The sequence below is a fragment of the Seriola dumerili genome, unplaced genomic scaffold (genome assembly GCF_002260705.1).
Source record: "Seriola dumerili isolate Sdu_G_001 unplaced genomic scaffold, Sdu_1.0 BDQW01000078.1, whole genome shotgun sequence".
In the NCBI taxonomy this organism is placed as follows: domain Eukaryota; kingdom Metazoa; phylum Chordata; class Actinopteri; order Carangiformes; family Carangidae; genus Seriola; species Seriola dumerili.
Genome location: NW_019174333.1, coordinates 516651 through 535677, shown reverse-complemented (window position 1 = coordinate 535677; position 19027 = coordinate 516651). Strand labels below are relative to the sequence as shown.

The window sequence follows — 19027 nt, the reverse complement described above, 5'->3', positions numbered from 1 at the left end:
AACCTGATCTCAGTCTTTATAACACAGAACAGATTTTGTTTTCCATCTCTCATTCTGATCCTCGGCTCAGAGCTCGGACGTCCACAATTCTCCTCTGGTTGCTGTTAGTGATTTCCAAGCAAAATGCCGGTTTAAAATTTCACACATTAATAGTATGCATTAGGACAAACACAAAAATTATCATTCACACACACACACTTGTGATCTGGACACAACATGCTCAAATGGTGAAGTGGGATTTTGCGTAGCTGGCCTCTGGTGCTCTCATACTGTAAACCAACTTCTATGCTTCAGTGAGTAGTTTTTTAGTCGCATAAAAACCCCCTGTAAACATTATATAACATTCACATAGGAACTGATTATGAGGTGCAGCTGCTGAAACATAAGAATTATCATCGAGACCTGGTTGAAACCTGAAACTCTCAGACACATTCAATTCATTTTGGACCAATGTGCCGTATCACATATGTCAGGAGAAGAACAATTTGAAGACACAGTGCGAGCTGACTGTGGACGTGTGTGTGATTGTGTGATTGTACATGTATATATGGGGTAAACTTTATGAAGAGTAAAATAAATGCTGAAATGTGATGTGTTGACTTTATGCAGTGGCATTCTTTTTACCACTACATAAAAAGGGTAAAATGATACTAATTTGCAGCTACAGAGATGATCATGGTCAAATGTGGAAGTGCTTGTATTTTGAAAATGGTTCTAAAGATGCATCTACGAAAAGCAGAGCTCTACTGCTTTCATCTAACTGCTAGCATGAGTCAGACATGTGCGCTGCTCTTGTGCGGCACCACTAAGGCCGTGTATTAACCATGTTAGCAGCTCAGCAGATGTATTTTCTGATGATAATGACAATGATGATGGCAATGACAAAAACTAGGGTGGGGGTAGTTAATGACATGACTGCAGGCCTTTAGATCAATGTGAGAGTGGAACACTCCATGCTGGGGCCCAGTTCAGACAGTGTTCAGACATCCAGTGGGTTCATCTATTCTCGTCTGTGTACACATTTCTACTGCAAGTGTTAGTTCATTAAGAAAATATCCCTTTTATTAAAGTGGGCTTCAGAAGTGTTTCAAGATTACATTTTTAGACTGCCAAATTATTAACTGAAATAGAAAATGGAATTTTCAGATCATCTGGATACACGTCTGAACAGGGTTTGTGATGTTTGTTAAACCAAAACAAGTCAATGAGTGAGATTCGTCAAAAGTGGTGATATTTGTCAAAAATGCACCTTCTGTGAACACACAACATGCTGTACAACACACACACTTACACACACACGCACTCTTGCTGGCCCACACACACGAACTCACGCTTAGCTTGCAAGCGTATTTGGACTCAGAGCAACATTTTGTAAAAGCACCTTCACAAATACTTTTTGAAAATTAATTTTTGTCATCAATCTGCAGAACCTCTTCTCCATCTCAGCCCATCCCTCCAACCAGTATACCTTTCTTTCCTCCTCTTTGGCAAGTTGTTGCTCCAGCTGCTGCAGCTGTTGGGTGGAGCTATCACACATCTGGTTGTAGGTGGATGTTAGCTCGTCCAGCTGGGCCTCCACATGAGCACGCTCCTCTGGGGACAACCTGGAGAGGGAGGAGATTAGAGCAGGGTCGTGTGTTTAATGTGCGTCTGAGTGTGTGATTCGCAGGTTTCACAAAGTAGTTTTGAGACAAAATTCATTAAAATTTCAACAGTTTTAAGTTAGAGAAGTTTCCAAAACTAAAATGGTTTGTTATTATTGATTTACCAGAAGGATAAATACAGCCTGCCCAAAGAAAAACAGCTGAACGGCTTGTTAAACAAGCTGTAAAGTACATCATTCTCTTACATGTATATTACTGTAAACCTGTCAGTTTGAAGCACTCCCTTAATATTCCCACCTTCCCGTGAGGTTTCATCCAGATCCCTAACAGCTCCCCACTTCATCATGGACTGCTTGTGTGTCCATGCACATGATCTGAACTTACTTGCTGGCCTGTTTTGACAGCAGGAACACCTGTGTGCTCCTTATGGCTTCAGCCACTTCATCCTTCTTGGCAGCTAGCTGTTCAGTGATGGCCTTCAGAGAACACAGATGAACAACATGCTTAGTACAATATTACACTTAAACAGAAAAGCAGAACCAACACTTTTTTTTCACATTCATCCGATGATGTATATTAAATGTCTGTTGTACCTGCTGAGCAGCAAGTGAAGACTCAGCGTTGGGGCCCCCGGTCCGTCCCTGGAGGCCTTGAACCCAGCCAAGCAGATCTGAAACCTGGCCGACTCTGGCTTGCTTCTCCTCCTCCACCTCTTTCTGCACCGATTAAAATCATGTTTAATAAGACAAATCTAACTAATTACCATATTTAGCTGATCTCAAACATCATCCGTAACTGAAAAATCTTTATTTCTGCTTGAAAAAAATATAAAAACTCTATTTATTTTTCATTACAGTGATTTAAGAGGATAGCGATTTATAGTGAAACAAAGTCCCACCTCTTCTTCTTCTAGTCTTCTCAGTGCATCACTGATGTACTTTACATGTTGGGTCGTCAAGGTGACCAAGGCCGTGTAGCGTGTGCGCAAGTCCATAAACTGCAGAGATACACCCAGAGTTACACAAACACCCAGCTTAATTATTTGTGCTGTAGATAAAATATATAACTAACTATAACTGTCTCTTCTGTCCGTACCTCCTGAGTGATGGCGTCAGAGGAAGAGTGCATCCTCCTCCTCTTGACTGGTGACTTGTGTGTCGACTCTACAAAGGCTCTATATGTCATCAGGCCCAGTTCATAGTCCTACACAATCAAGCCACAGTGGAACATTAGTGAGTAAGAACAGTGGCTGTGCAATCATACATCTACAGAGAGAATATTGAAGTATATTTTAAAATGGAATGTAATGATGTTTGCAAACAGACACTTATCAAATGCATTTACATGTAAACACAGTGACTATCAGATAATTAGGACCATTTTATTAAAACAAGTAAAAATCTTTATATACAATTTCACACTTTTGAAATATTGTTTATGAAAAACAACATGAAGAGAGATTTCTGGAACAGTGTCTTACCTTCACTGAGGTGCAGTACTGTTTGGAGTGAGTCTGACACTCATCCAGTTTGGTCTGATTCTGTTCAATCTCAGCTACTAATGCCTGAAAAGAAAACCAGCCAAAAATAATCATTTATTTAAATCAATCAGATACAATGTGTAGGATCCACTTTGTTTTTCTATTGTTTTTCCACCATTTGATGCAAAACAATGTTTCTATCACCTGTCACAAATGGACTCAATCATTTCATCATTATCTTTTCAGGTAACTGTCCAATCAGTGCATCGCTCTACAGATTTAAGTCAGTGATGTCAGTGTGACTCACCGTCTGCTGGGCCAGCTGTTCAGACAGTGCTTTGCTGTCACTCTGTCCGGGTTGTGTGTTTTCTTGTCTCTCTGTCGTCTCTTCGATCCACTTGATCAAAGCAGAGTGACCGTCTCTGTACTGCTGCAGGGCCGAGCCCAGAGACTCCAGGTCAGCTCGTCTGCAGTGAAACAGGAAAAGACATTTAACACACAAAAAAAGTATAGCGTATTTGTACATGAGGTATTTAGCAGTGGCTCGTCACTTGCTTTGTCATTATAAATTTCTCTACATAATCAGAGATCAGAGCACAGTGTGAGTGACGAAACACTCATCCTCACTCTGTTATTTTAACTTATTAATCCTCCCCTTCCTCCTTCACTCCTCCCTAAATCTTTACTTTTTTTTTCTCCCTCATCTTCACCCTGTCCTGCTCACCGTGTCTCCATCTGTCTCCTGACTCCGTTCCATCTCTCTACCATCTGATTGGCTCTCTCCTGGTAGAGCTCCAGCTCAGGGCTGCGGTCAGGGTGGAGCCTGCTGAGCTGAGACCCTGCCTCTTTGGCTCGATGTACAGCAGACTGCAGAGACTGGAAGATGTCCTCCTGCTCAGAGAGCTCAGCCTGCCACTTCTGGGGAGAGATAAAAATAGAAAGCAGAAGAAATAGAGAGGATGCAGAGTGAAGGTTGGAGTCAAATAGTTTCACGGCGTCAGTCTTTTTCCTTTAGCTGGTTGTTAGAAGATTTTATGTGACAGTTTTTCCCTTACCCTAAGTTGATCTCTGAGGTTGTGAATGGCCGTGGTGTCAGCAGGAACTATGTCTTCTTCACTCAGTCTGCTCTCGTACTTCCTGACCTGGCTCTCCACTTCATCTAGGCTGCGAATCAGGACGTCTACTGTCTTCAACCTTGAGGAGGTGAATAAATAAACCGTTTTAAATATTTATATACTATTTTTTCATATCTCACAGTTAACCAATCGGAGAGAACGCTGGGAGGAGACAAAAAGAGCCCACTTACTTTTCTAGGTAGACAGACGAGAGGTTGTGCAGTTTGTCTGTCTTTTCCACAGCCTGATTGAGTTCGGACCGGAGGACGGGAACGCTGGAGGACGTCGACTTCTCCTCGAAGAAACTGACGCAGCGACGAGACACGTCGCCCAAACTGGAGCGCAGGCCGTCCAGCTCCGACTGCAGCTTCTGGAGAGGAACGACAATTTAAGAGATTAGCTAAAGGTAAAAAACTAAACATGGAGATCAAGATGAGGGAAAATACTGTTCTACTGAGCAAACAGTAATTCAACATAGGAATGTTGCCTGTTGTTCTAATCCTAGACTGACAAACAGATGGGTTTTACCAAATCAGTCATTTTCAAAAAAGACAGCACAACACAACTGGTTCACCCAGTTTAATAAAATAAAAACAAATATTTTCAAATACGATTAGAACTTTTGAGGCAGAAGAATCATTAACATCAGTAAAATAACAACCATCACATTTCTGATCACATGGTTGGCATCGGATATTTGGATTTCTCTTGAATCAATCAATGAATTCAGTTTTTGTTTTGCTATTAATATACATCACAACAGTGTAAAAAAGTTTTACTGCAACAAAACCTTTACTGTAGTGTGAAACCAAAGATTAAACTCTTTAGTCTTTTTATATTTAATATTTTTTTCAAGAAATATTAACTGATAAAAGTAATTACTAAGTTAAAAAGGTTGTTGTTGCACATTTCTACCAGCAGATGGGGCTCTAACTAACTGACCTCTTGCTCTGCAATCTGGACAGTGTTGTCAGAGATGTCTGCTGACAGCCTGCTGGGGGGCGGAGTCTGAATTCCCCTCATCAGTCTCTGCTCGGCCTCGTTCAGACGAAGGCTGATGTTCTGCAGCTCCGACAGGTACGACCGAGAGACCGACTCATCTTTCTCCACTGGAGAAGAAAGAAATGTTATTTACACACAGACTTTTATTATAATAATTATATTATAAAAATCTGCTCGCTGTTCACTCTCCAGAGATGACTTAATGAAGACGAATAACGTTCTCTGACATGCTGAGCTTTATCCTCTTATACAGAGCCACCGTTTCGCTTCAGCTTCAGTGTTCAGCAGGGTTCATGTCTGAAAACATTAAACCTCATGTAACAGAGATATTCAGCTACTATCTGGGGGTTGGGGGTGAAATCAAACTTAGACCAGGTCCCTGTCACACTGACCTGTCTCCATGTTGAGCAGCAGGTTCTGGCAGTGCTGCTGGGCCTGCTGCACGTCCTTCTCCAGCTCTCGTCTTTCGGCCGGCGTGAACAGAGAGCTCTCTTTGCTGTCCGACAGGAAGTCAGCAAACTGGGACTCAAGGTGATCCAGGACCTGCTGCCGCTCCGAGGGAGACTGGCATCGAACCTTAGAGGTGAGACACAGAAAGAGAAGATAAGTACAAGGGTAGCTTGTCACAAATGCCTCCTCCTTAAAGTTAAAAGCTCAACATTTAATGGATCAATTACCACACACACACTGCGTCTCACCGTGTCCAGGGTCCATCCGGAGACAGTCCTGACGTCTTTGAGCAGGTAGTGCCAGGACACCACACTCTTCATGTTCACATGGAGCTGATGCCACAGAGACATGACCTTCTGGTATAACTGCTCTGTCCTGTGTACACACACACACACACCCCCACACACACACACACCCCCACACACACACACACCCCCACACACACACACACCCCCACACACACACACACCCCCACACACACACACACCCCCACACACACACACACCCCCACACACACACACACACACACACACACACAAAAATCCACTATGTTGTGAGATTTCTACAAGAATCATGAAAATGTAGAATGAATCTTTAAATCTTTAAACCAAATACATGACAATCTGCTTCTTTAACATTATTACTCATATCTTCAAACATCTATTGTGAAATAGTTTTGACTTATATCAGTTAGAGCCTCTACAGTTCAGACATATTGAATGAATGATTTTTTATGTTTTGTGTTTATTAGTAGAATATGTTAATTCATATTTCACTAATAAAATATCAATAATCCTGTTATTTCTTGTGTATTTCAAACGTAAAAATGAATCTACAAAATGAAAGCGCAGCCCCCTAATGACACAGCATCAGTATCAGTATCAGTCTGACCTGCTGGCTGTGTCGATGGCCTCCTGGTTGGGAGGGGGGACGGTGAAACACACTGAGGGGACCATGGCCTCGTTCCCTGTCGGACTGATCACCTTCCACTTGGTCCTCTGAGAGTTGTCCTCCAGCACACACTCCTCTCCTCGACTTATCGTGATCTGAGAGGAGGTGGAGGTGCAGAATGGATGCAAAGATACAGAGAGGGGGACAGAAGGAGAACAAATGGAGGATGAAGGAAGGAAGGGAGGAAAACAGGGGTTATGAAAAAACAGGTGTTGGGAGTAAGTGAGGGAGTAAAGACGGACAGATGAAGTTTGAATGAAGAGAACAAGATGGAAAAGAGAGATAATTAGTAGAGAGGGAGGACAAATGATTAGAAAGTCAGGAAATGGTGAAAAAGAAAGATGACAGCGGTTAGAAGACAGGATGGATGGAATAGAGGTCATATGGAAAAGAGGAAGAAAGCGAGGGAGGTGAAATCGAGGAGGAGAGAAGGGAAAACACGTAAACCAAAAGCTGATCGCAACAAACTCATAATGCAACAAAAAATACAAACATTCATGGGTTTCATGAAGTTAGCAGAAGCCCTGACATGATATGACATTAGAGAGTTGCTGCTTTGCACCTCTGAACTGAAAAGCTTTTATTGTGAAAGCAGCAAATATTCTCCAAACTCAAACTTTATTGACACCTGGGCTGGATTTCTAGAATTCACCTGAGCAGCAACAAAGACAAAAAACATTTCTGACAAGGAGATTTGAAGAAACCCAGCGCAGGACAAAAACAGAGAGTTTGGGATTAGAATCTGGAAAATTCAGTTTTAAAATAAAATAAAATATAGAAAAGGCAAAGCCATGACTGTGGGAGAGAGTTTTTAGGGCTGCACATTAAAGCCTACAGCTGTACTGCCTCCCCCACCCACCACCCTCTCTCACCCCTGCCCTGCACACACACATCAGATACTGTACATCAATAATGCAAAGCTGTGCACATACAGTAAATACATGAAATGTAGATTAAAGCTCAAAGCTGCCACTTGTTAATGTCTGGCTGACTGAATGAGCCTCGGTGTTAAATTCAGTTCAGTTCAGCTCAGTGGTTGCTACCAGTCCGTATCCACTGGTCTCGATCCAGGACCCATTGCAAGGTTCAACTACCAGTCAATATCCCTCTAGATAATCTGGATCGATGCTAAACTTTGTTGTCAGGGACTGAAGTTAGAGGTGGAAGTTATGATTCATTAAACCTGGTTTAGTTCAAAGATTTGTGGTTACAGTGTAGATGTATTCATTTATGTTTCTCAGGCTGAGTGACTGCATCACTGTTTAAAAGCACGTTAGTGAGTGAACGATTCAGTCGACAGTTACTGTAGTTCTCCAGAGGAAAAAACTACAAATTCAATCAGTGACACACAAATTACAAAAAAAAAACTAAAGCAGTTTCCCCTCTAGTGAGTCCAGTAATTTACAGAAGCTTCAGTGTGTGCAGGTATTAATATGTAGAACAGTGGTTCCCAACCTGTGGTCTGTGGCCCACTGTTGGGCCATGAAGTTACAATTACAATTTTTGTGAAAAAATGATGAATATATATTATATGAATATGAGTTATAAATAAATAAAAATATAAATAATGTTTTTAAATGTCTAAAAACTTAATGATCTTTAACAGCTTCAAAATGTTGAAAATCTTTCATTCTTTTCTTTTTTTTCGTATTAAAGCCGATCACTGTTTATTTTCTTTGTGTTTGTTGAGTCACCTTTTTTATTATGTGCATTACTATGTGTCGTGTATTGTGTTATGTGTATTATTGTGTTGTGGTGAACACTGTGGATATGTATGGTTGTACTGTCAACATCAAACCTGTACAGACCCCAGGAAGAATAGCTGCGGCAATGCAAAAGCTAATGGGATCTAATTAAACAAACAAACAAGCTGATAAGTACGATAAGCCTCCGGTAGGAACTTTGCAGTCGTCGCTGGCTGGACCACATTATATACTTGTCTTGTTTTGGGGTCGGATGTGGGCCACCGACATTTATTAAATTCTCAAGTGGACCATGAGTTGGAAACGTTTGGGAACCGCTGCTGTAGAAAATGAAACTACATGACAAGACACACAGATCAAACTGCTGCCAGTGTTTTTCACTGTTACATCTTCAAAAACCTGCCATTTCCTCGAGACAGCTTCTTTGTCTTTGGGGTGACCAAACTTTCTTTGCAAATTTTCACTAGAGTGCTGCTTTTTGCTAATTCCTTTAAATAATACACAGCTCACAGTTTTACCCTAAGACACCGACCAGGGCTGGTATCAGACTCACAGTGAGCAGAGAAACTAAATCTGGATCTAAGACCAGCTGATAGGAGAGGGGCAACCACAGCATAGTGTGTGCAGTGTAAGAATCTGAGGTGAGAGAGGGAGAATATAGGCAGTTATACCTGAATGTTTGTCTTGCCAGCCCAGCCGACAGACGAGAGGAAGGGGAGAGGATGAGGAAGAGGAGGGAGCGAGAGGGGAGAGGCAAAAAGGTACATAGGGGTATGGAGAGAGAGAGAGAGAGGAGAACACACAGGAAAGTGAAGGAGAGAAAGATTACTTTTGGTCATGTGCACTTTGGTCTGGTGAATATCAGCACACACTGCTTTATTTTAGTGTTTTTTCGGCAGAGAACCAAACCACCTTCACCTGGATACAACACGTCACATACAGCACGCTTCAGTGAACAAATCGACCCTGAGGAATCTAACACAGCAGACTAAAAATAGCAGCATTAGGGGGCAGCTGTGTGTCCGTGCCAAGCTGCTGGAGAGCTAGGTGATGGTTTTCAGCTTGGCCTGCAGAGGGGATGGGACAGATGTATAATTGATCAGCTTTTAGATTCCCTGAGGACATAGCAGCTGAGAGTGAGATGCAGAGAGAGGAAGACTGCGCTGGTTTCTATGTGTTAAATAAAAGTGGCACTGAGGGAAAAAACGGCACACAGCTTCAAATCTCTTCCAAGTGTCTTTTGGCTATTTTTGGGCTCGTGCAAAGATCCAATCACAGCAAGTTTTTCTGAGGCAAACAAAGGCAAAAAAAAAAAATCATCTATTGTGAGAATTATGTCAGTGATAGATTCTGGATCGCCGCCATTATTCTTCAGCTTCTAAACTGAGAGCTGCTATCAGTATGTGCCAGTTAGAATGAAGTGAAAACAGTTGTGTTGAAATGTTACCAAAAAAACTTCCACTGCTGTAATCTATTCATCAATATAAAAGCACCTACACTGAGAAAAGAGTTTGTGTAGACGTTGTCATCAGTCTAAAGAAGAAGTTCACAGCGTGGAGGAAGCAGCTAAAATAGAGAAGCCACAGAGTGGTTGTGGGGAAGGCTTGGAGAGAGAGAGTGCAGGGCGGAGAGGAGGCGGCTCGTGGTAAGGGTCAAAACAATAGAGTGGTGAGGTCAGCGGTGAGCTGGTGCTAAATATAAACATCATTTGTCACGACCTTGTGCTGGTAGTCAGAGGAGCTCCTTATATAAACCTTCATTAACACCTGAGATAAGACTGGATTATTTCTGCTTGGAGAGATTCACAGAGTCCAGGTTTTCAGCATCAGAAACTTACACTAACTATTCACTGAGAGGAAAAGGAACAACATGCACACCCACGTGCTCATGAAGTATAATATATGTGGGTGCCGTACCTCTATTTGTCTGTAGTCACAGATGGCCTTGATGGGTGTGGTGGCTCCCAGGGTGCTCTCTGCGCTGCGGGGGCGGAGCTGCACTAATGTCTTGGCCCGGCCCACCAGACTTGCCACCGTACTGCGGTACTCGATCAGCTGCTCCTTCTCCTCCTGCAGGACGGAGAGAAATCGTTAGACATTCAAACTGCTCATCACCTCAGGTTCTAGTTAGTCTTAAAGTTATAATGTTCTGTGAGTCTGTCAATGAACTCTACTGATCCTGAACAGTTTAACAGTCCTCTGGTACTCGCCTCCTTTCATTTGCTCCCTGTTAAATTTCGGATTGATTTTAAAATTTCATTGCTGACTTTTAAGGCCTTAAACGGCTCAATCCCCAACTGCATTCTGATTTGTTTACATGGTATGTGCCCAACCGACAATTGAGATAGGCGGAAGGAGGTCGGCTCTTCCCCCCCGAAGGTCAAAGTTTATGACTAAGGGTGACCGGGCGTTTGCTATTAGCTATTAGCCCGGGCACATTGTGGAACGCTCTCCTTAGGACATTTCAATCAAAATCACAGCTGTTAACCTGATGGTGGCGTTAGAAGAAAAGTTGAGGGGTCCTCAAAGTCGTGATAATGCATCGCCTGAGAACTACGACCGTGTGTAGAAAGGTTTGTGCCAAAATCATCTTATAGTTGTTGAGATATTTCAGAATGTATGTCAGTGGTGGACTGACGTCACAGTCATCCCTAGAGCTGCTAGCATTGCTAAGAGTATGACTGTGTGTCTTTCACTGACATGTTTTGATTTGACAACACAAGAATCTGCTCAAATCATATTAAACGCATTATGTTCAACAACATGTTCCATTAGATAAAGTGCAAATCCTGCAAGTTCTAGTTAGCCTGTAGCTCCTGAGATGTGTGGAGTCCAAACCATGAAACATTTAACTGTGTGCTCTTCACTCTGACTGCTGGAATTACATTTCATTTCTGTCTCGCCCCCAGCAGAGAGAGTCATTAAGGATTCATTACAGAGCGACAAACAGGGAGACGGGCTGAGAGGAGAGGGACAGCAAGAAAGAGATCAACGGAGGGAGAGGTAGCAACAGAATGAGATGGAGAGAGGGAAGCTGAGAGGGGGGCCGGTGGTAATAACTTTATACATTACGCCGCTGAAATGAATTTCACACTGAGATGAATTTCACACTGAGATGAGATTCAGCGCAGTCAGCGGCACTGCTGGACCGAAACAAGTTAACTGACAAACACAGTTTGTACAGTCATAAATCAACATGTGGGTACATGAGGAATTCTAATTAATTACTACAACCACAAGATCAACAACTAAAACTATAAAAACAATTAAGATCATAAGAGAAGCACTGCTTCAATGATTGATGATGATTAATTGATTTCTTAAAATTAGAATTGCCATCTCCTCCACTCAGACTAGTTCAAGGTTACATCCCTGTTTATCCAGAGTCATATATAGAAATTATGACACATTTTTGTCATAATTTAAAAAGTGTTTTGTGAGGTCACACTGACTTGACATTTGACCTTTGACAGCCAAGACCTTATCAGTTCATCCATAAAAATCTTGGGTAAGACTTTGGATGAATTGAAGGAGTAGGTGTATTTTGTCATAATCAGTGTATGAATTCTTGAATTATGGCCAAAAATGTGTTTTTGATGTCACAGTGACCTTTGACCTTTGACCATCATGATCTAATCAGTTCATCTTTCAGTGAGAAATGGAGCAGAGCGAACTGGAAATCTCATTAACTGGAGCTGGAAACTGATTAACACACACACACACACACACACACACACACACACACACACACACACACACACACACACACACACAAACAGAGGCAGACAGACAGACGCTAACACGCAGAGAGGTAAACATCGTTCTATGGCATGTGAATGTAGACACACACTGTACAGTACATAACAACACAGATCAGTGAAAAGAGCTGCTGTTTGTGACACACACTTTTTTGATGGGAGGATATGCTCAGTTGACCTGTGGAGCTGCCCACACTAACTCTGCCATCTGCTTGAAGTCAGAGGTGTGTGTGTGTGTGTGTGTGTGTGTGTGTGTGTGTGTGTGTGTGTGTGTGTGTGTGTGTGTGTGTGTGTGTGTGTGTAAGTAAGGTAGGTGTGAAGATGGCAGTATCACAAATGTGCCACCGGGGGGATGACTCAGCGAACAGATTACTTGGCCCTGTGGTGTGGCGTGCTGCAGCTGCCTGAGGCCGAGCTCAACAGTCACTATCACCTCAGATACTGTTCCTTCTGTGTTAGAATATGACCATTCATTCATGTTCAAGTCTCAGTCCAGGATCATTTTTCAATATGTCATGTTTAGATTTGCAGTGTGCACACAAGGTGGCAGCATCTCCTTCTGAACCTTAGGGAACACCCTGTAAACTGGGATAAACAAACTGTGTATTACATGACATCATTTGGAGCTGTTAGAAGAATAAGCAAATAATCCCCTGTGAATATTAAAAGTCAATCATAAAAACATCTGCAGGAATAAACAAATAAATATATAAAATGATGGGGGCAGAGTTCAACTTGAGCTTCTTGTATTCTGAATAGAAACTAAAACTGGAATTAAGACACAATGTGCATGAGGTCCTTATTGTGAGAGAAAGACATTTATCTATTTGATGGTGAATGAAAGACTCTCGTTGGAAATGGAGATTTAGTGTTGACTAACCTCTATTAAAAAAGCTCCACTGGGGTTTAGCATTAAATAGACTAAATCTGGACCATAGACTGAAGGTCCTAGGTGAAACATACTTCAGATGAATCCGAGGTTTAACAGAAATAAAAAGATGCTGTAATAAAGGCAGAATTTGTATCTAGAGGGAAAGAAGTTGGAAAACTCTGTGGGCACTGCTCCGTGTCAGAGATGACTATATCATTTCCCTGTATAGAACTGAGACTCAGAGTTACAGAGATACAGAGCAGATACCATGGAGTCCTGCAGCAGGTCTTCCAGTTTGCTCAGTCTGCTGTTCTTGTCACAGGTGTACTGTCTCTTGATGGTTTCCTGGAGCTGCCGCAGGTACGACTCACATTCCCGAGCGTCACTCATAAACTAAAGAAACATTAAAAAAAGACAGAGATTGAAACATTTGGATGAACATAAATGATTTTACTGCAATAGTTCATTCACTTTCAATAGAAACAAATTTGAGGACTGAATAATTATCCTCATTCTAAATTAAAGAACCATCATGTTTTGGCAGTCAGAGGCCTGAGTGTATAATGAAAGTCAAACAAACATGTTCCTCTAAATCATTTCTAAAAACCTCACGCTGCGATTTGCCGAGACGACACTGGTAACAAGGAGGACAGCTACTACACGTCTTGCTCAGACATTGACATGATAAACACTGTAATAAAACTTTCAGTCTCACCTGGAAGTACGCCGTATTATCTTTGAGATGTTGCTCTACACACACACAGAGCTGGTCCACCCACTGCCACTGAGTATGCAGGGCTGCACTGTACGCCTGATGACGTCAGGAAAGATGGAGACAGAGGGAAGAGAGAGACAACCATCATTCATAACAGCACGCCTCCTTTTTCTTTATTTGAGAGCTGCTTTTATGTGTATGTATACCTTTATGTATGCGTATATTTACATATGTATATATGAATATTTATGTATAAATATTTGAATTTCCTCTATGGGGGATCAATAAAGGTACATCTTATCTCATGTGTATATATGTGTCTGTGTATATGGATATAATTTTATTGTGCTTTTTTCTCCTTCAAACCATTATTGTATTTTATTAAATTAATAATGTTATTCACATTTTTTTTCTTTGATAACTTGATTCCATTGAATGTTTGTAATTTTGCTTTGAATTGAAATTGAAAATTGACAGAGGTTGTCACACAGCACTCATAAAATCTAGCAAAGGGGGCATGTATATGTTTAAAGGACCATGGCTGGATGTTGATCAGCACAGTCAGAGTCAGGTTTTCAGGCGGCATCTAAAGATTCTGGATTTCACTCATTTTCTGGCCTTTACTATTCTCAACTGAGCAGCGATGGAGGAACATGTGAACATGTGACTGGTGGAAACCGAACCCCAGATACGTATTGTTATTCCAGTATTTTTCATTGTCATGTAGTTTCTATTAGATGCAAACAGCAGTTTCTCCTCTTTGCCAAAAAGGTTTACAAAAGGTCAGATGAATTTTTATGCTCTTCTGAATATAATAATAAATCTGTGAAACAAAACAAAACATCAAGTTTGCTGTCAAGGAGCATTTTTAACAAAGAGATTTTGTTTGAACAGTTCCCACAAAAAGAGTCATGGACACAAAACCCCGACATCTTTAAAGGTCATTCAGCTCAACTGAATGGATTCGTACACTCACCTCCACAGTCTGTTTGGCTGGATGGTTCTCCTGACACAGACGGCTGGCCGTTTCCTGAAGTGACCGCATTATGTCTCGTTTCTCATCCAGCTCTTCCCTCATTTCCTGTAAACACAAGGATGGTTGATTTCAGGATTTTATGACACTTGACTGTTAAAACACTGTCTGTGTACAAACAGTACTTCTTGTCTGAGTTCAGATTTTCTGTATGTGGAATAAATGTTTGGGCATATTTGGAGCTTGTTTTATGCGTGTCTACTGTTTTTCTTTCAGATACAATAACATCAGCGTTTCCTGTAAAATTACAGAGGTTTGTGGTCTTTGTTTTTGACTTGAGGAAACCATCAGTGTGCATCTGTTTCTCCCTCCTCCTCCTCCACTCACGCTGTATAATTCTCTCTTGGCGTTCATGTTGGTGTTGTTGTCGCTCCAGTCGAAGGCGATCTCCTCCTCCTCCCTCTCGTTGAGCCAGATCAGCTCCTCAGTGCAGTGCGACACAAACGCATGCAGGCTCTCCAAGCTCCGCAGGCGCCATGACGAATGTTCCTATGGCAACCACACAAACATACATCATCGTCATGCTGATCAGCAGTAGAGAGAGAAATGAGAGAGAAAGAGAGAGAGAGAAATGGTTTTGGTTCATTTACATAGATTTTAAGGTCGAAATAAAGTGATGTGGAGAAAGAAAGAAAGACAAATCACTGCAACAGAACTGGCCTTTGAATATGAATAATAGGTATTTAATGAGCCATTTTAAATACGTGTCTTTATATAAGCTTCTCTAGAAAAAGGAATGTTTTAAAAAGCATCATAAATCATCCATCAAGTATTTCTTAAACTATCAAAGAAAACTTGCTCTGTGCTTTTTCTCCTTTAGTTCCTGCAGCATATATAAACTGTTTTGTGATATTATAGTCATGAGAAATCAGTCAAGGCAGTGATTATCATATTTGAACACATATAATTAATGTTTCCTTAATCCCACACTGGCACTTTTATTCGAGTGACGTTAATACCACAAACATCTGCGGTTTATTTTTTCCAAGTGAATGTTTTTGCCTCACAGAAGAGAAGTAATGCTCTACTTTGAATGTTCCTCTGGATAATATTATCACTTAGATTGTTATAAGTGCGTCTGTAAGCACATGAATCTTAAGAAAAAACAATGCAGCAGGCAGAAATAAGGCAGCTGAACTGACTGGAGACTGTTAATGAAGCTTTAAGAGACTAAAACCAAAACAACTCTAAGAGTCTTTTATTCAAGAAATACAAGGTTAATTTTATAAGCAGGTGTTCTTACATACAGGAGTTTATTACAAATGTAGCTCTAATAATATGTTAAGAGAGAGAGAGAGAGCAGAAGCGACGGGGAACAAAGAAATGAAAGAGAGAAATTTAGGGAAAGGAACAAATGAGAGAGCAGATGCAGATTTGTGTGTTATTAGCATGAGAATCCTGTCATGCTGTAAAGGGATTAACTGAGGGAGGGGGTGAACTGAGAAACAAAGCACGCACGCACGCACACACATGCACACACACACACACAGACACACAGACACACACACACACACACACACACACACACAGCTCTTGTTTTGACACTGACCAGTAGTTTGCAGTACTGGTGCTCCAGCTTGGCCAGGGTTTCAGAGTAACTGCTCTTGAAGTTGGGGGAAACTTTTGCCTGTGGGACAAGAGACGGCACAGCTTCAGTACAAACCACAACTCTCAGCGCAGAGACCTCTGTGAATGAGTGATGTGTGTGTGTGTGTGTGTGTGTGTGTGTGTGTGTGTGTGTGTGTGTGTGTGTACCTCGTAGCTGCGTGCCTCCTGCAGGCTGCTCATTAGCTCTTCGACTGCAGTGTGTATGTTGTTGTGCTCTTGGAGGTTGTTTTCTACAGAGGGAAGGTCTGCGCCCCACTCAGCTCGCTCCAGCAGCTCCTGTAACACACACAGACCCACAGTTCATACAAATACAAGCTCTTTCCCTCATTTTACATTTTTCTGAATGACTACCTCGCCCCTCAGTATCAGTTCAATGTGTTCTCCGGCTTGTAATGCCTTTTGAATGTAGATTTGATTCTGTTAATGCTGTTCAGTCTCTATGACTGTTTCAGATTAAATGACTCTGTGGATTAATTAATCACATTTTCCATTGAAATATAAAAAATGTATCATAATGAGATTTTTTTTCTTTTTCTTGGTATTTTGTAGAAGGTTGAAGAATCACTTCATGACATACAATCTCTTTTCTTTTTTTATTCGTATCAGAAGCAGAAGTTTCTGCTTCTCTGATTTTCTGTTTGTACTCTGGGTCTTTCTGATCATAAACCAAATCATTAATCAAATAAAGAGAAAAACATCCAGAAATAAAATAACTCAAACTAAATCTAAGTATTACAGCGACCGACCTGTGTCTCCTCCACCCATCCGAGCAGCTCGTAGATGAACCTCAGGCTTCCTTCGTCCTCTGATGAAGACATGGCCACCAGCTGGGAGCGAGCCATGGGTCGCCGCAGGAGCGCTGCTCCGACAGCCCCGACAACTCCCACAGCTCCCAGCAGCGTCTGCCCCAGTGAGAGGCCGCTGTCAGTGGCCCGCTGGGTGGGGTGCTCAGCCCCGGTGCTGCCCAGGGCCTGAGAGAAATGTCCCTTCCTGTAGACACTGGAGCACTGCAGTCTGAGGGAGACCAGCTCCTCCTGAAGGCAGGACACTCTGGGGGTGGGGGACAAAAATAAGTAATAATAATAAAAGTGACTGGAGGGCGGACTGGTACTTATTACGTTCCCTGCCTTGATTTCCCCAGTAGGTAAAGTGATTTCAAGCTGTGACCCTGTCTTACAGTGTCATACAATGAGACCAGAAACGCATTAAAGTGAGAGAAGCATTTAACCGTGCATTCAAGACGTCCAACAAAGCTCATAGCTGCCTTGACAGCTTGTCCTCGATAGTTTGTGGGCAAAATACTGAGAAGAAAGAGGCTCAAATCGGGCAGTTTCTATAGCTATAGCTGCAGTCCTACATTAAAGGGCATCATACTGTGGAAATTTTTCAAAATGGCTGTTTCATTAAGTTTCATAAGGTCTAAAATTCTAAAACTGATGGAGCTGAATTATCACAAAATGGGGATTTTCTCTGCTTCTTTTCTGGCAGCGCTGATTTACATCGCAGCTCATTTTTACACTTTAATAGGATTTAATGGCAAAATAATGCAAATGATTGACCTATAATCAGGTGCAACGAGCTGTTTGCATTCCTGCTTATTAAATTTAATTAATTATACAAGCACCACTTTCATAGAGCTGAACACTTATTACCACACGTTCTTCACTGGAGTAAAAAAAAAAAAAAAATCTTTATCCATCAACCTCTTCTCTCCTGACTCACCTGAACGCCAGCTGCTCCACCTGGTAGTATTTCTCATCTCGGAGGACTCTGAGCTCCTGGTTGAGATGTCTGATCAGAGACTCACAGTCCTGAAGGTAACAGGCCAGTTCTTTCTCACACTGCACCGCCTCGCCGCTCTCCACCCGAGACATGTCCTGGACACCAGAGGATGGAGGATTTGATCAGGTTTTGTTTGCTAGTTTTTCCGTTGATTTTCTTACTTGGTTTATGTGCAAAGGTACTTTTTGATGAGCTGCGATATTCTGAGGTTTAGTGTTTCCCCAAGGCATCGATTCAGTAGACAACATAGTGAAATCAAAGTAGGCCTTATGAGAAAAGCAAGACAATGCAGCAGAAAACACTGGATTAATATAGTGAGAATAAGAACACTACAAAACGCTTTTTTTTTTTTTTAAAGACTAATACTTGAAAAGACAGAGGTCTTTAAGGTGAGTTTGTCTCCATTCTGACTGGCAGAGGGAAGACTCAGTGTTTCTGTGTCTGCAGAATCCAGGGAAAGTGGTGAGTAAATATTTATTGTCCCAGAAGCGCACTTACTGTTACAGCTTTAACACATTAATACACTGTAAACTATTATGAAGAATATGAAACATTTACCCTACGTAAACCTGAGGACCCTGCGTGCGTGCGTGCATGTGTGTGTGCATGTGTGTGAAATTAAAAGGGTGTAGGATGAGAGAGGGTCGGTGCTCACAGCCTGGAGTGTGTTCTTGGCGAGCGTGAGTTTCTCCTCACAGTCCAGAGCCATGTTCTGGATCTTGTTGGCTCTCTGAAGCAGCAGCTCTAGCCTGAAAACACACACACACACACACACACACACACACACACACACACACACACACACACACACACACACACACACACGGGTTAAAGGGACATGTCCCTGAAAATCACACACCAAGAGTTGCATCAGCGGTTTTCATCTAATTACATGCATCCTGGTCAAAGTAGGCAGTTGACTGGACCTGTGTGTGTGTGTGCATGTGTGTATTTGT

General features: G+C 41.9%; 1 protein-coding gene across 1 annotated transcript in view; it reads right to left on the bottom strand.

Annotated features, from left to right (window-relative positions):
- The window catches only part of LOC111220828 (microtubule-actin cross-linking factor 1-like), a 114709-nt gene that overhangs the window by 84011 nt on the left and 11671 nt on the right, over positions 1-19027 (bottom strand). The window contains exons 9-33 of the mRNA XM_022744065.1: positions 18727-18820; positions 18012-18166; positions 17036-17339; positions 16437-16565; positions 16231-16308; positions 15009-15170; positions 14625-14729; positions 13649-13744; positions 13201-13326; positions 10222-10374; positions 8977-8988; positions 6543-6697; positions 5900-6026; positions 5594-5777; positions 5142-5308; positions 4391-4569; positions 4140-4278; positions 3809-4002; positions 3392-3551; positions 3085-3168; positions 2700-2807; positions 2503-2601; positions 2198-2320; positions 1989-2080; positions 1469-1604 (exon numbers count right to left, since the gene is read on the bottom strand). Coding sequence (XP_022599786.1) covers positions 1469-1604; positions 1989-2080; positions 2198-2320; positions 2503-2601; positions 2700-2807; positions 3085-3168; positions 3392-3551; positions 3809-4002; positions 4140-4278; positions 4391-4569; positions 5142-5308; positions 5594-5777; positions 5900-6026; positions 6543-6697; positions 8977-8988; positions 10222-10374; positions 13201-13326; positions 13649-13744; positions 14625-14729; positions 15009-15170; positions 16231-16308; positions 16437-16565; positions 17036-17339; positions 18012-18166; positions 18727-18820 — 3361 coding nt within the window. The remainder of the gene's footprint in view (positions 1-1468; positions 1605-1988; positions 2081-2197; positions 2321-2502; positions 2602-2699; positions 2808-3084; positions 3169-3391; positions 3552-3808; positions 4003-4139; positions 4279-4390; positions 4570-5141; positions 5309-5593; positions 5778-5899; positions 6027-6542; positions 6698-8976; positions 8989-10221; positions 10375-13200; positions 13327-13648; positions 13745-14624; positions 14730-15008; positions 15171-16230; positions 16309-16436; positions 16566-17035; positions 17340-18011; positions 18167-18726; positions 18821-19027) is intronic.